Source organism: Arctopsyche grandis, chromosome 4 (assembly GCF_051622035.1).
Source record: "Arctopsyche grandis isolate Sample6627 chromosome 4, ASM5162203v2, whole genome shotgun sequence".
Lineage (NCBI taxonomy): Eukaryota > Metazoa > Arthropoda > Insecta > Trichoptera > Hydropsychidae > Arctopsyche > Arctopsyche grandis.
Genome location: NC_135358.1, coordinates 3,402,656 through 3,425,538, shown reverse-complemented (window position 1 = coordinate 3,425,538; position 22,883 = coordinate 3,402,656). Strand labels below are relative to the sequence as shown.

Here is a 22,883-nt window from a genome sequence, read left to right as displayed (position 1 = left end):
ATAATAATTCTTTGATTTTTTTTCGATCTTAGTGCGTATCTTCGTAAGTCAAAACATCTTCGACAAACAAAAGTCGAGGATTACCTGTATGTGATTGTTGATGATCTAATTTTAGGTCAATCTCGAAAATTTATTTAAATTGTGCATGTTCTGTTTTAACTTTCAATATTTAATTTTAATTTTAATATAATGATTATAATTTTATTTTGATACTTGAATTTAATTTTAATATAATAATAATAATTTTAATTTTGATATTTAATTTCAATTTTTAAATTTAATTTTTATTTCGATATTTTGTACGCTAATGGTTTTTAAAGTTGGCCTGTGGGCCGTTCGTTGGCTTGGTGCGTACGCACCATAAAAGCGAGCCATCGAAGAGAGAGTCGAAGTTTAACAAACAATGAACAAACTCTGCCGCGCAGAATTTTTGTAGCAACATTTTTGGAGGCTGAGAGCGATTTTATGCATTCTACTTCTATGATCAAAAGTTATTACTAGAGTTAGGATAGCCAAGGGGCCGCTCATTGTTCCATTGTTGTAAATCCTTTGTAAAAAAGGTTCGGCAAACCTTTAACAATGCATTTACAACATTTGAACAATACGCGGCACCTTCTGGGTCCGGGCTTTAGTTATTACCATTGATGTATAATACACTAGATCCGCCCTCACGCTTTATACTGGTCTCCCTTTTGGCGCATGCACAGCAGGTATGTAGGTAGGTACCGCTGCGTCGTAGGGAAAAAAAAACATTTTTTTCCCAACTTCCCCGCTAGTTAAACCCCCCGCACCCCTCAGTTAGTGAAGACAAGATCTCCGACCAAAATCACACGTCAGGACCCATCTATGTGTATTATACATCAATGGTTATTACCTAAGCATTTTAAGGATTATACAATAAGAAATAGAGATATCCATAGATATTATACTATAAATAATAATAATTTAGTTGTAAGCAGTGGTGTCACCCCAATTTTGGAACAACGGGTTTCCAATTTTTTTCAATGAAATTATTTTGAAAATATATATGCATATACATTTTTTTCCATCCAAGGCACTTATTCATGAACAACCGTCTCGTTCTCCGACGAAAGGGTCTCTTAGACGGTATTCGTTGGGGGGGGTGGTGGCCTCATGTTGAGGGCTTTAAGGGTCAAATTCCTTGAACTTTAAAGCGGGCTTAGAATCCAAGGCACTATTACATGAGAGTTCATTAAATTTTCAATATTTGAATAATTTTTGACAAGAATTATATGAATTTTTAGATTAAATAACAGGTTTCTGGAAACTTTTGATTTTTAACAACGGGTTTCCGGAAATCCATGGAAACCATTAAGGTGACGCCACTGGTTGTAGGTAGAGTAAGGAAAAATAAGACAGCTGGTGGTATTTTTCACGGGGTGTGCTCATGTACGATGCCCTCCCTGAGTGCGTCAGGTCTTCTAAGACCGTGGATACATTATTACGAGGTCCGAGGAGACACCTTCGTAATTATATACGTAAATAAATAAATTTGTGAATATTTTTCAAATTCTCAGTATCCCCACTCGCCTATCTTCCGACTCCGGCTTTATTGTATGGTTCAACTCCGACTCTGACTCCAACTTGAACAATTTTAATGAGATGAACTTTTCTTGTCAACGTATAAAATTATTACTAATAAAAATAATAGAGATTTTCAAAATATAAAAAATTAAAGGGATCAAAAATATCACATAAAATTGACATGTAACCCAATTTATTGAATTATTGGTATAAATAAAAAGTCGGTACATTCGAAATATATGTGTATGAATTTCATGCACAAACAAGTCAATTTAATAATAAATAAAAAAATGTGAATAAAAAATTATAAGACGAAGGAAACATTGATTTTGGCCAGAACACATCAAAATATGTGCAATAAAAGGATTTAATTTATAATGTAATTTATTGAACCTGGCATACGTTGCAATGCTACAATTACGCATGCAATTCCCGTTTCCGTTCTCATTCCCGTTCCCATTTTTCGAAAAACGTAGGCGGCTAACACATTTGAAATTATTCAACTATTTATTTATTTTACCCCAACAACGTAGGCAGCGACGCGAAAACATTTAAAATTATTGCGCTGCAATGCCACTCATTCCCGTTTCCGTTCCCGTTTTTGGGAGATTTTTTTTACAGAATGTGAACCGGACTTACTAGTCAAATGTAAACCGGTCACAGGACAACTGGTCGCTCTAGATCGGCCACACTTGATCACCCGTCACACTAAAACTGGTCACGAGAAAACTAGTCACACCCGAAAATTGGTCACGAAAAAACTGGCCCCACCCAAAAATTAAAAATTGGTCGAATTATGACTACTAGTCATATGAAACATATGACTAGTAGTCCGTTTACCCTTTCATTGATACACTGGCAACACTGTCAGGACTTGACAGCCATGGCGGTGGCGAGGTTAATTGGCGAGGTACGAATCATTTTTACATTTTTTCATAGTTAATTTCACTTTTATTTGATTAAAAAATCATCTCAATTTGACACCTAATTTATTTTTAACAAAACGTGAAAGAAAATTTCGCAGAAAAGCCTAGTTAACGTTCGAAAGCTTTTTTTATATTTTCATAATCACATTCAAATATTTCTTAGCCAGCTAACTTTATGCCTCAAATATTATAATTACGCTAAGTAGATTATTTTATTTTAGATACCACAATGGATACTCTCAACGCCGACTGTCCAACCATTGACAAATTTAATATTGGTCAGATATCGACGAGCTAAACATTGGAATCCTAAATGGAAGGAGTTACGTAAAGCCAAAGTCTTGAAAGTTAATTTGCCTAACTTTCATGAAAAGAAGGAAGATGTATCACCTTACAAAATGCGTCAAAAAATGATGGAAAATGGCCTGAAGCCAACTAGACATTGGGCGGAGAGACAGATGCATATATCATGCACCGGAACCATCATCGAGCCTTACGTTCCACCTGAAGGTGACGGCAAACTATCTGTAGTTACCTCGGCAGGGGCCATGCAAAAAATCGAATATATCGGCAAAAAGTCGAAGAGTATGATGTCCGTGCGTAAGATACGCTCGTTCGACGAAGACTTCAAAACGTCCGAGTTTGGCGATGTCGCCCAAGATATCTACACCAAAGCCCACCACTACCTCGCAGAGAGGAATATGGAAAAGTTGAGGGAATACGTCACAGAGCGGTGCTTTCCTGAGATGAGGAATAATATACTGGGCAAGACGGTGAATTGGAAGTTTTTGAATTCGCTCGAACCACCCAGGGTGGTCTACGCCAGGTGTTGTGAAGTGTTCACCAAGGAAAATGTCTTCGCACAGGTGACGGTGAGGTTCCATACTCAGCAGCAGCTCGCCATCTATGACAGATTCGGCAGACTGATGCACGGAAGCGAGATCTTGGCCAAGGATGTGCTGGAATATGTGGTGTTCGAGAAGCATCTATCAAATGTTTACGGAATTTGGAGGTTGCATGATAAACTCATTCCGGACTGGATGCCGGCAAAGGAACCTACCGCTAAGACGTTCGTTAAAGTTGAAGAGCAGTCGGCAGATGCTGCTGAAGGTGATACAGATCTTGTATCCGTACAAAAATCGAGACAGCCTCTCAAAGAAAGCGATCAACCGAAAGAAACCGCTTGAATTTAGTTTAATGTTTATTTAGTAGTTTTATGTTTAAGTTTGTAATTTTTGTTTTGTAATACATAAAAATCAAAATTTATTTTTTCTTTTATTTATTTCTCACAACGAAAACAAACTAATGAAAATAAAATATTTATTAAATAATATATCGATTATAAATATTTACTATATATTCTTAGCATATAAATAAAGAGTAAAATACATCTACAAGTATGTATGTATAGTTTCTTTTTAAGAATCGTACATTCAAATATTTATTATGTGTCAGTCCTTTTAGAAATATTAAAATAAATATATAAATATCACAATAATTAATTTTATAATGGACAAATTTAAATTAAATTATTACATATGTATAATATAACTCTTTTTTACAATACACATTATCAAAATGTATTGTGCCTTTCGTCTTCCCTTTTCACAACGCTATTATTATTGCAAAATCAATAAAATCATTCTCACGCAATCAACATAAATCATGGATACAATGCGATTACAATTATTGCTATTTGAAACCTTAAAAATGAAAGTACCGTATGCACAATCGCAAGTCCACATACAAATCAAAGAAAACCAAAACACCATTTACGTTCGACATCAATTCAAAACACGGAATACTTTTTGAAAATTACGAATATCTTAATACTGCTAACATTTAATAATAAGTTTATAATATATTCAACGTATTTAATTGAAGACGTGTTATTCCATAGATTAAACGAAGAATCAATGACTAGTAAGTACTACATATGATAAGGCATTGGAGGAAATGTAATCGTGAATTACAGATTATTACACGAAACTACTACTAGGCTGGTCGAGATAGGCGGTCCGTCTACTCCTGTCGGTTAAATCTTGCTTTGCGTTGATGTCTGGAAGGCTCACTTCTTGCATCCTCATTTCGACCAGGCTCTCGCCGGCCGTTTGTAGATTGTGGCCCCAATTCGAAGGCTTGATGGGTAAGACTTTCGGCTTGGGCGGCAGAGGCGGAGGGTCGTTGATGCGCTGCCGGAACGGTTCGTTGTCGCAAGAGCTGCTGGAGCTGTGGAAGCTGGAGTTGAGCATGTCGCACGCTCGCATGAAATGATCGCTCCCGCTAGTCGTAGAGCTATTCAGATAGTCTTGCGCCAAGTTTCCGTGGTACTTTTGCGCCTCCGGACTCGGCGTGCTCTTGTCTTTCGGGTTGATTTTATCTGGTGCGCTGTGATTTTCGATCACGGTATTGTCTAAACTGTTGAAGGCGCTTTTTTGCGGCGAGAATTCCGTCAATTTTTTATCGTTGTCGTTCTCGGAAGATTCGACCACCTTCTCTGGGGCATTTTCGACTTTTGGCTTTTCGACGTTGCCTTGACCGAGCGATAATCTCGGAGCTGGACACGGTTTGGTTATGTGATTGTTGGACGCAGTCGGTATTATTCGAGTGGCAGCAACGGGTAGCACACTCGGAACGTACGTCTGTACATTGCATGGAGTTGGTTTCTTGTCATAAAACTGAGATTGACCATTGTCCAATTTACAATTGACGCTATTTTCTTTTCCTTTTTGAAAATCAAGCCCTCCGTTGATGTTCGGTGTCACGTTATTATTTGAAATGTTGTCTTTTAAGCGTACTCTTTGTATTTGTTTGAGATTCTCTGCAAATTGAACGTAAACTTAGTACAAATTCCATTCAAAATATGTCGTGTTTAATATATGGAGTGTTGAAATTTACCCAAAGTTTCTTGCATGTTACTGCCACCGAGCGTGTTGACTTTCACGCCGGCTCTAAGTTTCGCTATCAATGGCTTGCGAGGTCCATTGCAATTAGTATCATCCATGCAGCAGCTAGAACCACCTTCACTCGATGCCGACTGGGCTACTGATCTGATGATAGCCTGATTGGCGAGAGAATTCGCTACTTGTTTTTTTATTTTTAATCCTTTGGAACGGTGATCGTCTCGACGGAGAAACCTGCCAAATATTCCCGAAGAGTGTTCAGAGCTACAGTTGTCAGACTAAAAATAAAAACATAAAAAGTTTTAAAACGCTCACATGATAATATTCAAATATATAAAAGACATTCATTCGTCCAAATGCACTCAATCAATGCGTTTTGCCAGTGATGATGTATGGATGTGAAACTTGGACATTGAACGCCAAGATGCTACACAGAGTCCAATGCACTCAAAGAAGTATGGACTGCTATAACGAGGAAAGACAGGAAGCGGAACACGTGGGTGAAAAGTATGACAAGGGTAGTAGACATAGTGGATAGAGTAAAAAGATTGAAATGGCAATGTGGCTAGAAGAATGGACGAAAGGTGGACAAAAGCAGTGCTTGAATGGTACCCGAGAGAATGTAAAAGGGTAAAAGGAAGACTGCAAGGAAGATGGGTAGACGAAATTAGGAAAATTTGTGGGGTGAGATGGATGAGAGTTGCGCAAAACAGAGACGACTGGAAGCGTATTGGAGAGGCCTTGGTGAATGTAGATGATGATATAAAAGACATTCAAACTACCTTAATGGATTCTTCTTCTATATTTCCCGAGTGTCGGTCAGCCTTTCCTTGCAACAACTCTTCGAACACTCTATTGGTAATTTCGTCTAAAGATGGTACTATCGCAACAGAACCATTAGTCATTTGTCCATTTTCAGTAGAATGTGTCATCGAATGGTTGTTTCCATTCTGTTGAATACTTTCAGCGATTTGACTGGATGAAAGCAAAGTAACTTGCAAACGTTGACCGTCGGCAACCTGAAGATACATATAAAAATAGTATTAAAAGGTGCATTAAATAAACATACAACAGTTACGTACAATAAATATTAAAATAATTCACCTGAACTGGCTTCGTCAACTCGAGTATATTGTTACCGAGAGTAACACAAATGCCGCCAGAATTACCAACGCCGTACTTGTGAAGTATAGGCTTGAGAACGTCACCTAAGGCTTTGTTCGGTTTTGATTTGACCGATATCACTTTACGATTCGGAAGATCCAATTTAAAAATTACACGCTGCTCGACAGTCACCTCTTTTCCAACCAGTACAGAAGAACTCAAATTGATATCGATCGGCTGTAAAATGAAAATTGAACGTAAAGACACCGTGCTATGTAAATGTCTAAATCAAATCAATGCAAAGAAACATACTTTGTTATTATCTTGAAGATATACTTCATATGCTAGGAACCGAACAGCACGTTTATCCAATAATCGGTCTAGAAGTTGACGTACTGTTTCCGAACCTCCGGCAGCGACTACGACAGAAGTCGCTGACAAGCCTGGGACTAATACCCTGCACAGACTTGCCAGTGCTCCACCGCATCCACAAGTTGATCCGCTACAACTGCTCGAAGAGCCACACTGAAAGATCGAACATTGTTAAAACACACCACTCAGGAACAAGTAAATAGATCGGTTCAGATAGTAACAAAAGCCTACTTGTTTCGAATTGAGACCTCGCGTGACGTCCCAACTGGTGAGTAACGATGAATTAGATCCTTTCACATCGTGCTCTCCCTCTTGAGTTTGTCCGTTTTTAATGTGTTCGTCTTCGTCGTCTTCAAAGCACCGGTCTCTTGATTTGCTCCTTAATTTTCTATGCCAAGGCAAAAGTGATTTGCGCCGACGGTCTTCGGCATTACTCAGAGACTTTTTTAACTGAAAATAATGAACTGTTTAATTTTATGTGAAACAACATAATTGTAAAAATCTAAACTATTGAGGGAAATATATTCAGTTTCAACCATAAGTTTGATTATATTTAAAAAACCTAACTAAAAGGTTATACTTCAACATCAAATTCAAATTAATTCTTAGGTAGATTTGTTGCATTCTAGCAAAAATTTAACCAATATTTGAATTTCATCAACCCTTTGAATGCTGAACAACGACGATCGGCGTTCTGCCAACAAGTACATGAGTTTGAAATACGCCGATAGGAGTTGTTTTTTCAGTATTTTATTTTATTTTATTTTATTGTTACAAATCAATACACACTCGCCATTACAGATTTGCTCCAATGCGACGGGTGTACGTTAATGAAATACATAAACAATCAGAAATCAGAAATACAGTAATACATACATATACAATCAGAATATATAGAATATAACAATTAATCAGAAATAATAATCATAGTGACATCTATGGATTTCAGATTACTGTGTATAATTAATACAAATTATACACAGGCAGATTTTTGTGACAACAGGATTAGATTTTTTAATACCAATTTTCAGGAACCGTTTCAGCAATGATCAGATAAAATTGGCAAACTCTGATAGAGAAACGATCGATTTGGAGTCACAAAACCCCCAAATCTAACCAGCAGTGGCGAGGACACGAACCTATGACCTCAGTGATGCTAAATATATACGCTATCACTAAGCCAAACTGCAAAAAATAAACAATAATACTACCCGCTAAGTCTTTCCAGGTAGCAATGAAAAAACAAAAATCATTGAACATGGGTCGTGTAATCCATGTCAATGTTTATAAAGACTTATTGACACCTGAATTTCTGAATTTATAACCATGGCAGAATTCCTCGATGGAAATCTCTAACTGCTGAGTATTTTAGATTGTGGCTTGGTATTTAGATTGTGAGCATTACATTTTAACAACAATGAAGAAGATGGAACTAGTTTTGTAAAAATACATTCATTAATAGACTTATTTTGTTTATTTTATATTGTTGCAAGATATATTAGAGAGTTTAAACACACCTTTACAAAACTCGAAATCCTCGGCGGTAGTTATCTAGGGTTTGTTTGGATTAGCTACAATTTTTGTACCTGCTTTCTATTGGATTTCTAAATAATTCTAAATGGATATGTTGGCGAAATTTAAAGCGTGGCAGACTTTCAACAGAAAAGACGTCAGCACTCAAAGGGTCAAGTATGCTAAAAATGTCGTCTAATTATGCCAACTCTGTTATCTAAATGTCATGGAATTTTTTTGCCTAATTAGAATGCTTTTCAACTAATTACATTTGAATCTCATTCTGACTATTTTCCCACACGTTTAATAATGAATTTCAGCACAACACATTCACGGACTTAATGGAATTCGACAAACTAAATTAATTAATAAGCAATGTACCTTATTTGGACTTGGAGACGGACTAACATCGCATGGACGTATGGCTAGAGAAGGATCACCAGGATACGGTGGTGGTTTGCCTTGTAGTTCAGCGTACAGGCACTCTTTATAAATATCCGACTTGATGAAGCGTGGATAACTATCGAATTTCATCAAATTGAATATCTGCTTTTGGGCCTGTAATGAATATTTATTACAAATTAGTAAATGTACAATGAATTTTTCGTTGATTTGAATTGGTTTGAGATGCATACCTGAAGGAATAGATCAGGTGGAGCTTGAGCTAATCTTTCAGCGGCTAACTGCCTCGCCGAGGCGTCTACGTTGACGGGGTCCGAGGCTCCGTCGGCGAGATGTCTCGCGTGGACAGCGGAGGCTGCCGAGGCATCGGGGGCGCGCGCCCACCTCTCACAGGCAGTCCAAAAGCGAATATTTTCAGCGGAGAACTCACGTTCTAGGAAAGCCGCCAATGCGTGAACTCCGGCAGCCTCCGACAGGAGCCTCTCCAGGGATATCGCCCAGGATGATGCACCGCCTTGCTGCTGCTGCTTCTCGCCTCCATTGCTCTTGTCGTCCGCTTCGCACTGCACAAAACACACATTCGTAAGCAACGGAAACATCGGCTCGAATGTCACTTCAATATAAGTGTGAGCTCACACTGAGAGACATTCATTGTATGGTTAGAGGAGGAAACCGCGATAGAGTTGTAAATTTACCCTCGGGTTTGCCCCAGCAAATGTACACAAAATTTTTCTATTTTTAAACATTGAGGTGTTTGAATACCTTGGTGTACATGTCATGTTCGGAAGAGACTAGACTTCCAGGTCGGCGATAGGAACGATGCGACAATATTCTACCGGAACCACTGCCAGCCCAACGGCCGAAAGGAGAACCACCATCACTCTGTAAATCAAAAACGAAATTTTATTAATAACAAATTTAATACAACGAAGCCTTACATATATTTTTTGTATAGGTAGATCGGACCAATACATAATCACTTGCATATCATTTTAATCGTGCAATTTAAAGTCTATTTATACTGTAAGGGCTCTACGACATGGTCGAGTTTGGGTCACCATCCTGTGAGTTGGGACCGATTTAACCATGTTGGTTTGCTTCCCGCTCGTCACGTTTTTAACATTGTAATTTTTCATTTTTCTTAGTATCGTTATCACTAAGGGGGGAGTACTGTAGGGGCCCTACGACATGATCGAATTTGGGTCACCATCCTGTGAGTTGGGACCGATTCGGCCATGTTGGTGGAGCTACTTTACTTTCTTCCTGCCTGTCATATAAAATATTTACGTCTACAACAATTCCGTCGTTTCATTCCAACCGTCTCCCATAATACTATCCAGCAGTTTACGGCTACAGTACACAGGTAAACGATAATTTCTACTCATACTATACAGCAACACACGTTTCAGTACGTTCAGACAAAATTTGTACGTTCAGAAAAACATATACATTACAAAGCGCAACGATGAGGCGTAATATTGCTTGCGTCGTATCGACAAGTCAATGTTGTCACACTATGATGACATTTCTGAAAATTTCACCTTCGATAGTACGCGTGCACTTGCTACTATGACGTCACGTCGTGCGTGAATATTTCCAGTGGCCAAAGAAAAACGGTTTTGCTTGATACGTTACGATGATATGTTCTGCTGTATAGTATGAATATATTTTGTCGGCTACTGCTGTTACGTCTACGCCACGTTAGACACGAATGTCCATATAAAATGTACCAAAGAATACTTTTCGTATTTCTGGTTACGTGCAGTTGCCGATGCACGCTGTGCTAGTATGAATAGTGTCAGTGCCATAGTTACGTAGGTAAAAAAGATCCACTCTTAATCTTAGTATTAATCGGATCAATCTCCCCTCAAACCAAAAACTACATATAAAAACTGATTTTCATATCTGTTAGAGTGCTAAACAATTTAAGTATAAGAGCAGACCTTTTTTTCTATTGAACTAACCGACAAAATACGCAATTAAGATGTTCGTCTTGTTTGTCTAGTCTGGATAAGCTATAAACCATAAAATGTCAACTCATGTACCAGTGTGTTATAAACAGCATCATAAATGAATCTATTGTACGCAACATTACTGGCACATGAATGCTATAATAGCATATAAATGATTCAAAATGCAGACTTGTTCAGAATTCTAATTGATATCCAGATGGTAATGTGTAGTCATAGTTCACATATCAATATAACAGACAGACAATGATAGAATATGATACACATGAAAAAAATTAAATGTCGTCAGAGCGACAGTGACGAGAGAAAGGTACGGCAATGTCAATGATGATAGTGTTTATTAAAAAAAAAACTTTCACCGTGAAATTGTTTCTCATAAATTAATTACATATACCTATTGAAAGCGAATTACGATTGTCATTGCAAACTAACTGGTACGAGCACGCATGATATGATATGATAAGATCAATCAACTTTCGTAATGCAAGTTGTATTTTACATTCAAAGAAGCTTACGCGACAAATAAGATGACTTTTTTCAAATTGAAGCCTTGAAATGCGCATCTATCTACAAGGAGACAAATTAAATGAAAGATGCGCAGACCAAAACATAGTCCGTGCTCGTAATGAGGATGTGATGGTCAGGACAAACGATGTGGGAACGAACGCACAGCAATGCAGAGTGTCCAATTTATTTAATAAAGTACTAGTTAATCAACAACGAAAATATAAATACTAAGCTCCAACTAAATGGTGTAACGATTTAAGAATTTGATTGATGATAATCGGCGACGTGAACATGGGTTCGTTGAACTCGAACTCATAATCGAATTTCGCATATAAATTTATTTGCACTTGAGTATCATCTACCTTGGGTTCAACGTTTTGATTTGTCAGTACATATGTACGTTGCATCAAAACCCAAACGCAGCTGAGCGCATTCGCTAGTAGAAACCTTTTGATTATTTACTACAATATCATAAATGAAATGAATACAATGCAAAGTTTTACCTTGCTTTTGTCACTCAAGTACCCAAGTACTCAAGTACCCAAGTACTCAAGTACCCAAGTACTCAAGTACCCAAGTACTCAAGTACCCACATGGATTCAGAGTTCATGTGGTTTTAACTAGCGGAATAAATCAGTGGTTAGCATATAATGCTTTGAACAAGGTGGTCACGGGTTCAAATCCCACTGGTTTCTGGTGGCCAGACCATGGATTTGTGACTCCAGGACGATCGTTTCCGATCATAGTTTGCTAATTTATCTGATTTTAATTTGAAGCAGTTCTAACAAATTGACAACCTTACCTATTTTCTCGCAAAACATCGAGTTTTAAGCAATCTTGAATTTCTCTGAATTGAATAAAAAATTTACAAATTTGACTATAAATGTCTCTGTGGATGTCAATTGATATATTTACTGAATTTCGCTGAATTGTTTAAAAATGCTGCAAATTTACAAAAAAAAAAAAAATGACCACAGTGACCATGTCTCTGTGGATGTTATTTTTTTTTTAATTTTATTTTCACACGAACACTAGCCTTTATAGATCGCTCCAAAGCCGCGATTTTACTTAAACACATACAATACAATGCAATCAATATACATATGTAAGCATTTTATACAATGCGAATTCATATAAACATACACGCTGACATCTATGGAGAAATTTTTGCAGCATTTTTATAATCAAATTAGCGAACCTCAAGACGCTGAAGATTTTGAGATTAGCAAGAGAGATAGGAAGGAGATGCTAATTTTTACAGGAACCATTTCAATTAAAATCAGAAAAATTGGCAAACTCTGATAAGAAACCAATGCCTGGTCAGCGGGGGGACTCTAGTGGGACTCGAACCCGTGACCACTCTGCTCGAAAGCATACTATGCTAACCACTAACTAATCCACGCCGCTGGTTATGTATAATATGTACAATGTTTCTGCCCAGGAACCAGTTAGGGCATTGGGGTTACCAGTTAGGCCTTCCCGGTATAAATATAAATAAATAAATTACGAAAATCTGCAATTCAAAACTGTACCATACCTCGATCCCAGTATACGTCAAGATGTATGACTTAATCAAAAGGGATATTTGTATTCATGTCCGAGAAAGCAATTGCAGATTATGCCCAGTCTTAACTACCTGGTAGTTGCATTTCAGTGAGAAAACGGTGAACTTAATCGGTTACACATTCATTATACGCATCACGTTTCCATGTAAGGACTTTCCTCGTACATACATACATATAATACAATACGTACACTTCGTCTTAGGCTCTTTACCCACGCAGTTTGCTTTTCAGAACACGTTCTGTGGAAGACTAAGCTCTCCCGAGAACATCGCCAGCTCCTAGACCGAAATGGCGAATGCTAAAGAGAGCTCGTTCACGTGCTTGAAAATTGACGTGACATGCGCGAAAAATCACCAATATATGGAAAAATTTCAATGACAAAAACTAGACGTGAAATCGCAATGCTTCACGACTACCGAGCCTAACTTGTGGAAATTAGGAACGCATTTGTACCGGAGCGAGTATCGGACTTTCAGATCTTTTGTACGCGCACACTGGCTGAATCTAAATATTTTCTAGAAAGAAACGCCTTATGAATTATTGAATATGACAAAAACAAAAACAAAACCGAGTTGAAAAAAAAATATGAGATAATTAGCAGATGTGCCAGTTTGGTCTTTTCACACACACGCAGTCACACTTCCTAGAAAAGATACTCGAGTTGCTAGATCATTGTTCGAATGTGGAACGCATCTTATTGAGACATTGATAGTCGCTATTTGAGAAGAAGATTTTGTCAAAGGGAGAAAGCGGAATAATTAGATGCGGGCAAAGTATAAATGCAAATCGTAACTATTGTGGTAGAAAATGCGTGAGAAAATTTGTACACTTATGTAGGCACGTTGTAAGGAAACTCGCTATAGTGTAGATTAAATATACCGATAAGATTTCAACAGTCTTATCGAACACGACTTTGATAAACGTGTCGAAATTTGCTCAAAGATAAGATCAAGTAAGCGAAATGCTTTTAAAATGTAGTGCATTCCAGTAGAAAAATAAATTTCCAAGTACATACATAGATGTTCATACCGAGAACAAGTTCTTCGGTATGGACTATTAAAGTTGCTCTCAGAAAGTACAATACCACTCGGATTTATAGATAAAAAATGTCTTGATTGATTGAATCTTAAAATTTTAAAGTAAAAACTGCTTTAAGGACGGTATTGAATTCGCTTTGATAGTGACGTCATCATTATGAAGCGTTACAATGCTGAAACATTGCATGTAATTATTATGGGACGATGGGGAAGGCGCCTTAGGGCGAAATCACACGGGGAAGATCGGCAAGTCGTGTGCTTGGATACCCGCTGTGGGGGGTCACCCACATTTCTTTAAATATGGGATACACCGCTATCGATCACTGGATAAAATTTTACCTAAAACATTCCAGGGGGTGATTTTGGGACGATGTGTGCTGGGCGTGCCACATTTTTTGCGCATGTTTGAAAGTATATAAAAAAAAAAACCGAGTGTGTGTTTTCGCCCTTAGACAGAGAGGCATGCGACATGTTTTTTTTAATAGTTTTGTACATGTAAAAAAAACTCTGGCACGCATAATCTATCCTATGGCAGCCAGGCCTAAAGTCCTTGTATTGACAGTGATCTACAACGGTGATGCCCATATTTGAAAAAATGTAGGAGAAACTTGTCGAAAAAAGGTGTGAGATGCTTTTTCATCACAGCAGGCCAAGAACGCGCCCGTGGCGTTCGATTCAGTATGTTTGCGCCTTAATGGTACGAATACACTGAATCGTATCGTAGACTTGATCGTTTCGCTGAATAACTTGAAATTAGCAAGAAAGATAGGAAAGGTAATGAAATTCCAATTTTACACGAACCATTTCAATGAAAAATTGGCAAACTCTGATAAGAAACGATCGACTTAAAGTCACAAGCCAAGGTCTGGCCAGCAGCGGGACTACAGCTGGACTCGAGCCCGTAACCACTCTGCTCGAAAGCATAATATGCTAACCACTAGTTATGAATGAGATAGGGTTTAAAAAAAATTCTATTATAGTTCTGTCCAAAAATATTGTTCTGTCCATTTCCAGTTTCCAACGATTGGTCATCGCACCCGTACAGGAAGTACAAGTTTAGAAATCCATTCAAAGTGCAGACTTTATGACAGCCATAATTATATTACATTACAGATGGAATTGCAGAGAAAGCTAGCCAGTGTTTGCTATTTGATATTGCAGTAGCGAATATCAAATAATTGTTTAATTAAATCGAGGTTAAATTATTATGTGCGGATTTGCTGTTCCGACATGCTTTGTAACTGAATATTATCGGTCAGGCAAAACCGCATAAAATATCGGTAGGAACTGCGGTTTTCTATGTAAGCTCGTAGTTTTTATGCTATACAATATTATAGAAATAAAAAATAACGAGAAGTACAACATAAAAGGAAAACTTAAAAACGTTGTACATATGTACGTGCAATATGTATGTGACAAGTTCTAAATAAGAACCAAAAACAAATAAAAACTATCCAGAGAGGAAATCCCACCAGCAGTTATTAGTAAGTAGCAAGTGCTTACGTGCTTGAACTTATCTCCAACCATTGATACACATCAGCCAGCAGCATAGCTCGGACGTTAAGCTTCTGCTTACCGTCAAGAAGGTGCCGGGTTCAATCCCTGAATGAAAATGAATTTTTCAGAGTATGCTGTTGGTCAGACCTGGACTTGTGACTCCAGGTTGATCGTTTCCTATCAGAGTTTGCCAATTTTCTCTGATTTCATTGTTGAAACGGTTCCCGGAAAAAAAAATTGGCTAAAAATCCTTCCTACCTACTATGTCACCATTATTTGAAATTTGATTGATGTACAATAAAAATTATGTACAATTCATAGATGTCTCGTTAATTTGCGAGTTTTTTCAGTGTCTCGCAATTCAACGACTTATAATAAAAATGCTGCATTTGTATTTGTAATTGGCCAGGAAGGCGCATTGGGATTTACCTGTAAGGCCTTCCTGGTATATATGTAAAATAAAAATAATAAAAAAATAATCTCCAATTGCGCAAAATACATTATCTATTACAACATGTGTACACTTAGCTGTTGTACTATTGCACCATTGCAAATTATTCAAAAAATATTCAGAAACCTTGCTCCATATTCAGAACCACATATTATACACAAGCAACATTTTGCAGTTAACCGGAAGTTTGCACTCGCCGTGTTTGCTCACATTTTTCCGGATGCATGGCTATGTATATTGCTCACGTGAGAGTTACAAATAAATGCAATATTATTATTGCATGTCTAACACAGGGCGAGGTCAACGTGATGATAAACTGAGACCTTGGACTATTGGGATTGCTAAAAAATTTCTACAATGTGGAAAAATCTTTTTTCTTCAATTAAGAATTGGGACAGTGGTTCTTAGACAGAGTACTGAACTAGCTTCCAAATGGTTCTAAAAACTTTTGGATTAATCTCATTAGATATTTGGGGGAAATTTGATAGATTGGGAGAATTATCTCAAGATCAATAAAAGGGATCATAGTCCAAAGCATAGAAAAAAAACTCGTATCTTAATCGAAATTGTATCAATAAATTTCTGCATATATTTATAACACCAGACACAATTATCTGCATATATTTATGTTTAATTAAATATCTCACTAACCTTTAATTTAGACTGCAGACGGGTTTTGGAAGGGACCTTATCTATGATGGTTCCCGGAAAGATGCACTAAATTGCACTGAATAGCAGCACAGTTTCGAGAAGTCATAATTTCCAAAGGCACTCAAAAAGAACTTACGCAATAGAATTCCACAAAAAAAGGTTAGCATCCTCGGTTAACATCCAAATACCGCTTGTCGCTTTTTTATGGAATTCTATTGCGTTAGTTCTCCTTAAACATATTTGAAAGTTTGGATGTATCGAGAGTGCAACTATCTCGAGTGCATTTTTCCGGTCACCATCTATGATATAATAAATGAGAGTAAAACAATCTACTTTTACCACTTTTAATTGAATTTTGAAAGGGCGGTAGGAAGCCGCGTTTGAATTGCTAGCTGTCATCGCTTTGACCCGACACAAAATTCCGATGTATTTTTTAATGCGCTCATTAACTATTAAATTCCTTTAGCTTCATGTCGGAGACATAAGTTTACTTAAATGACACCCGTTTTGATGATGTCATAGATTGGGAGAATTATCTCACGATTTATGAATTAATCAATAAAAGGAATCATAGTCCAAATTAATGAATGAAATGAATTGATCAATAAAAGGGATCATAGTCCAAAGCATAGAAAAAATATTCGTATCTTAATCGAAATTGTATCAATTCCACCAGACATAATTATCTGCATATATTTTTTTTAGTTAAATATCTCAATGACCTTTAATTTAGACCGCAGCCGGATTTTGGAAGGGATCTTATCTATAATATAATAAATAAGAGTGATAAAAGTAACTTTATAAATAAATAAATAAATATATATATATATATATATATATATATATATATATATATATATATATATATATATAATTTAAATAAATGAGTTGAAGGGGCTGTAGGAAACCACGTTTGGATTGCTAGCTGTCATCGGTTCGATCTGACACCAGATTCCGATTTAGTTTTTAATGAGCTCGTTAATTATTAAGCTCCTCATGTAGGAGACATTAGCTTACTTCAATGCTAGCTAACTCCCGTATGTCGATAAAATATCAAACCGATCTAAAGAGTGGAAGTGGTTCAAAATAAGATCGAAAACTTTTAACGGCAGAAATGTCACTGAACTACCAAAGTGAAACTAATAAAAAATATATATTTGTATATTTTTTCGCCATGCATGTCCACAGATTTTAACTTGGGACTACCAAATACGTTATACCATATAATGGTCTAAATTTAATTTGAAGATCTTATATATAAAACCGAAACGGCGTCTGTAATTCGTTTCTAATTGGCTGACGTCAAAGTCGTTTCTGATTGGCTGGAATGGTCAAAGACGCTTGTGATTGATCGGTCGTTAAATATATATTTTTTTTCGATTCAAATAAATTTAATAAAAAAACAAACGAAGATTTCTTTCATGGTTTTCATTTCATTTCCATTTACCGAGCGAAGCCGGGTAGCACTGCTAGTAAATAAATAAACAAATCTCACGGTACTCTACTTAGACCTTAGCCGCATTTTGGAAAGCACTTCAAAGGGTTTTCATCCACCTGAGCAACGCCAGCTAGCAATAAATCAAATTATAAAGGCGATAAATCACATTTTTCACACAAATTTCCATTTTTATTTTAAACGCAATCTGTGTGAAAGAAAAAAAAATGAATTTGCTCCCAATAATAATTTGATGTTTAATATAAATAACACTATTGAAGGTCATCTAATAAAAATTAATTTTAATATATGCAGCACATGCCTGCTCACCCACCTACAACATTTACATCCTCAAATGAACTACATACATACAACACGTCATTCATATAATAGAAAGCTCAAAACATCTATACCATTTGAAATACATAAAAAACGACCGATTAAATAAAGTAAAAATAAACCGACACAACCAAATTTAAACAATTATCAAACCAACCTATGTATAGATTCGATTAAGCATTAACGTACGTCAACAACTTCCAAAACCGTCATCATTTTCCCTATTTTTTCCCCTACATATATATTAATTACATAAACTCAAAACGAGTAGATATCACACGATTTGACGCATTTACATTGTAAATTATGCACGATGGGCCACCTATTATCATACACGGTGATTCACACAAAACGATTCCGTCAATGACACTACGTATGTATTTGCATTAATGTAATACAGTTTCCCAGTAAAACGATAACACTTTTACGCACTGATATCACAATATCAAAGACCCGATACACAAAAACGTGGACCAAGCGGGAGAGCACCGCAGACGATGAGCACGACACGTGTTAAAACCATTAATTATATCAAAACAGCACACACATGGGGTATTCCCGTACGTACACATCGAAGAAGTGGACAGCTCGCTGGAGTGTTGGCTTGTTAACCGACGAGCAGTCCGTACTGCACTGATTGAATTACAACTTTTCCGTTTTTGACGGTTGGAAGTCGTTTGGTTTGGCTCTATTCGAATTTGACGGGCACAAAACCAGTCGGCTTCGTCGATTGGACGCGAATAAAATGGAAAGTGTTCCTCGTGCTGATTTCACCGGCGGCTATGCTACAACGACTGTTGGTTGGTCGTTGGGTTTGGTTTGGTTACCCACACCCGTTCGATTCGTCGGCAGATAATAAAACTTGTGTCGTATGGCTGGCTCATATATGGCAACGTGTGCACGTCTAGAGTGGTCGTTTGTTCGTTTGCTCTGTATCTATCCGCTGCTGTATAAGTCGATGGCCAAATGTGATGGCTATGGTGTGTGTGAGTGGTTGAGAGTTGGGTATGGTGGACGCACGTCAATGGTGTAGGATTTGGTCCGACCCGTATCGCCTTAATTTCGGCTCATTGTTTTCGTTCTGAGAAAGCTTCGGCGATTGGGTTTGATGGCTCAATTCAGTGGCCTGTATTGATGTGGGTCTGTATGGGAAGTCTAATTGGTTGGATTTGAGTAAAAGTGTCCAAGAATGGATAGTGGTTGTGAGTTTATGGCCAGCAGTATGGCTCGGTGTTTGCGTTTATGTTTAGCACCGAGAGATTACTGGGTTAAAAGGTAGTAGTACTAGGCACAGTGCCGGCCTTACACCCGATAGTGTAAGAACACCCTTAGAAAGAACTTTCGCTTTTGGCGCCCTAATCTAAAATTTTGATTAGAATTTTAAATTTTAAAGCGCCTTTGGCGCATCGTTCGGCGCCCTAACTTATTTGGCGCCCTCGGGCGCCGCCCGACCCAGCCCCCCTCTGAAACCGGCACTGACTAGGCATATTAGGTATCAGTGAGAAAATGAGTAGAAACGGTGCATACTGGGATGATACATCGAATGTATGAGAAACGCTGTAATTAAAAATATAGTTTATGAGGCGTTTGCAGAAGGGCGAAAAATACCCAATGTCTATTGGTTAGCTGATGCGTTTCGACCAATGGGAGTCGTTCTTAACAAACTTTTCGACCAATTGGAATTGAGATTAAGTTAGCCTTTTGCAAAGACTACTGAAATGAAATATAGTAGGTTCATTTTTTATATGTGCGCTTTTGTTATTTTTAAGATATGGTGAACATCCCACTGCTACTTGTTCAATTTAACCATATAATTTTAGCATATGTTTATTTTTTTGAAAATAAAGATGAATTTTGTAACACAATTAATTAATGAAATACATACAATTTAAAGTTAACATACAAAATAAAAATGATAATACATAATTATAAAAAAAAATAGTAGCGTTGTGCCCGTTGATATTCCAACAGGTGGTTTTGGAAAGGAGTTGATACACAACCCAAATCTGAGGCTGTTGTCGCTAGCAGTTTCAGTATGCACATCCTTTACGGTCAATTCGCATCGTCCCCCCCCCCCCCCCCCCATCTCCATAATTATCCATGCAAAAAAGCATACTTCCGTTTTTATACAAATGGTTTATTTTTATTTTTTTACTAGTGCACTTATACAAATACAATATAATCAATCAATACAGTCAATATACATAAGCGTTTTATACAATGCGAATTCATACAAACATCCAGTGATAATCAAATTGGCGAACCTCAAGACGCTGAATAACTTGAAATTAGCAAGAGATATAGGAAATGAGGAACCTTTTCAATTAAAATGGTAAGAAACGATCGACCTGGAGTCACAAACCAAGGTCTGGCCAGCAGCGGGACTCCAATCAGACTGGAACCCGTGACCACTCTGCTCAAAAGCATAATATGCTAACCACTAGTCCACGCTGCTGGTTATTATACATACATATATAATAATATGAGAAAGTATATACGAAAAATCGCACGAATTAGCATTTATTATGATTTTTTTTGCATCTATCGTAAAATGTATGTACATAGGTATGTATGTAATCCATAAAAGGTTTGCTAAATGTTATATGCATTTTGTAAGGTGATATGATGATATTATAGTAACATTCTGAATCAATAGCTTGAAAAATGGTGTTCATTTCAAACCCAACGCTTCAATTATGGTTGATAAACATCCATATCAAGGTTATACGGTATTACAGTACAGGGTAACATAGAAGTAAGCATCCGTAAGTAAACATTATTTTACAATATGCGTATTTGTTTCATTGAAATTCTTACACGGGATCAATTAAGCGGTTACTGGTATTGACATATCGATTCAAGGCCAATTCAATACCGTCAAAGATGCTGTAGAAAAATATGACTTTTGAGAAACTTTACACATGAAGAGGACCTTCAATTAGAAGAACATCTGACAGACCGACTAAACATTTCATCAAAAGGAGATCTTTCAACGGCCAGAAGTCTCGACCCAAAAGTTCAATGAAATTTCAATTTCAAAACACATATTGAAAATATATAGTGTAAGGTCATTCTCAAATGGGCACTAAGGCAGGAGCGGATGGATGCCTATATGTGATGCTTGCATATCGATCCAAATTTTGTAAACATCCGCCCTCAAGTCGGCGTTCGTGTGAAAATTAAATTTAATATATGCAAATTACTCGTTATCTTTCACGTACTATGTAAATGAGTCAGTTATAATTAAGTCAAAATGTCACTGAATTAGTCAGTACGCATCGATATATATATGTACGTACGGACACGTCAAATTTTAGCATTACTTTGATAGCACACTATACATATTTGTATATAAAAACGGACGCGATGTATATTTGTGGGTATGTATGTATAGGTATGTGGGGGATGCGTCGACAAGTATGGAGATTTCAAAAAAAAAAAAAAAAATAGAATATCAGGAGTATACGTTATGCATAGGGATGTGGCATGACGAGCGATCGTGTCGAGGAGACGCTGGGTAGCCGGTTAAGTGGGGGGAGGGGGGTTGAAGCGTCTGACATGTGCTCCTGATATTGAATATCTGATTTGGAACGGGTGACGTCAGGGTGTCACGAATACACACACACACACACACACACACACACACACACACACACACACACACACACACACATTCATTCATAATTTCGATCGGGTAAACAATCGGGTTGGATCGACGAGCGTGTAATGCGCGCACTCAACTTTTTACTATTAATACGTGCGCGCGCCTATAAATTACTTTACATATTATGTTTATATCATAATTTTATTTTATTTCGTGTATCAATCCTTTCCGAATCCACCCGTTGAAATCAACGGGCACAACACTAGTTTATAATAAAAATCGAACGCATTCGACAAAGCAACGAAAGTGAGACGACTTTTTGTTCCTATGTATGTATATCAAAGTCGCACGCATCACGTACTATAAAAAAGCACCGTGTGAAAATTGCACAAAAGGTAAACACAATAAATCAATAAACACAATTGAAAATGAGCACGTTCAAGGTACACTTCTTTCCCTTTCTTTCACACATTTAAAACTAATTGCCGCGACAGCAAAAACACAAAATTGACAGCGAAATTTTCAAACGACCCGTTCATTGTGTCGAACGGTAGTTTTTCCGAGAACGAAAGAAAAACTGAAAATCGAATCGAGGACAAAATCGACGCAAAAGTAAACTCCTGGTTCCGTTCGAATCGATGTTGCGGTCACAATGACGATTCTTAGAAATATTTTCGTAGAGACCTTGGCACGTAACATTGATCCTCACATTTAGGTTGATCTGGTTGATCATTATAAACGAGAGTTTTCACCAACTTGTGAGTAATTGTGATCGTATCGCATTCGATCAGAAGTACTGAACCCACTGTCCATGGATCCCTCGAGAATCAGTGATAAAAGATAAGGTAACCAGCAGCGTGGACTAGTGGTTAACATACTATGCTTTCGAGTAGAGTGGTCACCAGTAACTGTTGGCTAAACTTTGGTTTGTTACAGGTCGATCGTTTCCTTTCAGAGTTTGCCAATTTTTCTGATTTTCATTGAAACGGTTCCTGTAAATTGGCATCTTCTTTCTAATCTATCTTGCAAATCTCAGGTTATTCAGCGACTTGAGGTTCGCAAA

The 22,883-nt window shown here is 37.3% G+C and overlaps 3 protein-coding genes across 3 annotated transcripts in view; 2 read left to right on the top strand and 1 right to left on the bottom strand.

Moving 5' to 3' along the window:
* LOC143910439 (uncharacterized) overlaps nt 1-22,883 on the top strand; it is a 337,502-nt gene that overhangs the window by 309,980 nt on the left and 4,639 nt on the right. The window lies entirely within an intron of this gene.
* Nucleotides 2,374-3,737, top strand: mRpL45 (mitochondrial ribosomal protein L45). Its single transcript, XM_077428571.1, has 2 exons — nt 2,374-2,455; nt 2,693-3,737. The coding sequence occupies exons 1-2, from the start codon at nt 2,429-2,431 to the stop codon at nt 3,656-3,658; spliced, it is 993 nt and encodes a 330-aa protein (XP_077284697.1). The 5' UTR covers nt 2,374-2,428; the 3' UTR covers nt 3,659-3,737.
* loco (regulator of G protein signaling family member locomotion defects) overlaps nt 4,078-22,883 on the bottom strand; it is a 48,034-nt gene continuing 29,228 nt past the window's right edge. Inside the window, exons 4-12 of the mRNA XM_077428915.1 lie at nt 9,527-9,646; nt 8,998-9,327; nt 8,744-8,920; nt 7,082-7,300; nt 6,791-7,003; nt 6,479-6,715; nt 6,157-6,393; nt 5,370-5,652; nt 4,078-5,292 (exon numbers count right to left, since the gene is read on the bottom strand). Coding sequence (XP_077285041.1) covers nt 4,451-5,292; nt 5,370-5,652; nt 6,157-6,393; nt 6,479-6,715; nt 6,791-7,003; nt 7,082-7,300; nt 8,744-8,920; nt 8,998-9,327; nt 9,527-9,646 — 2,658 coding nt within the window. The 3' untranslated portion in view covers nt 4,078-4,450. The remainder of the gene's footprint in view (nt 5,293-5,369; nt 5,653-6,156; nt 6,394-6,478; nt 6,716-6,790; nt 7,004-7,081; nt 7,301-8,743; nt 8,921-8,997; nt 9,328-9,526; nt 9,647-22,883) is intronic.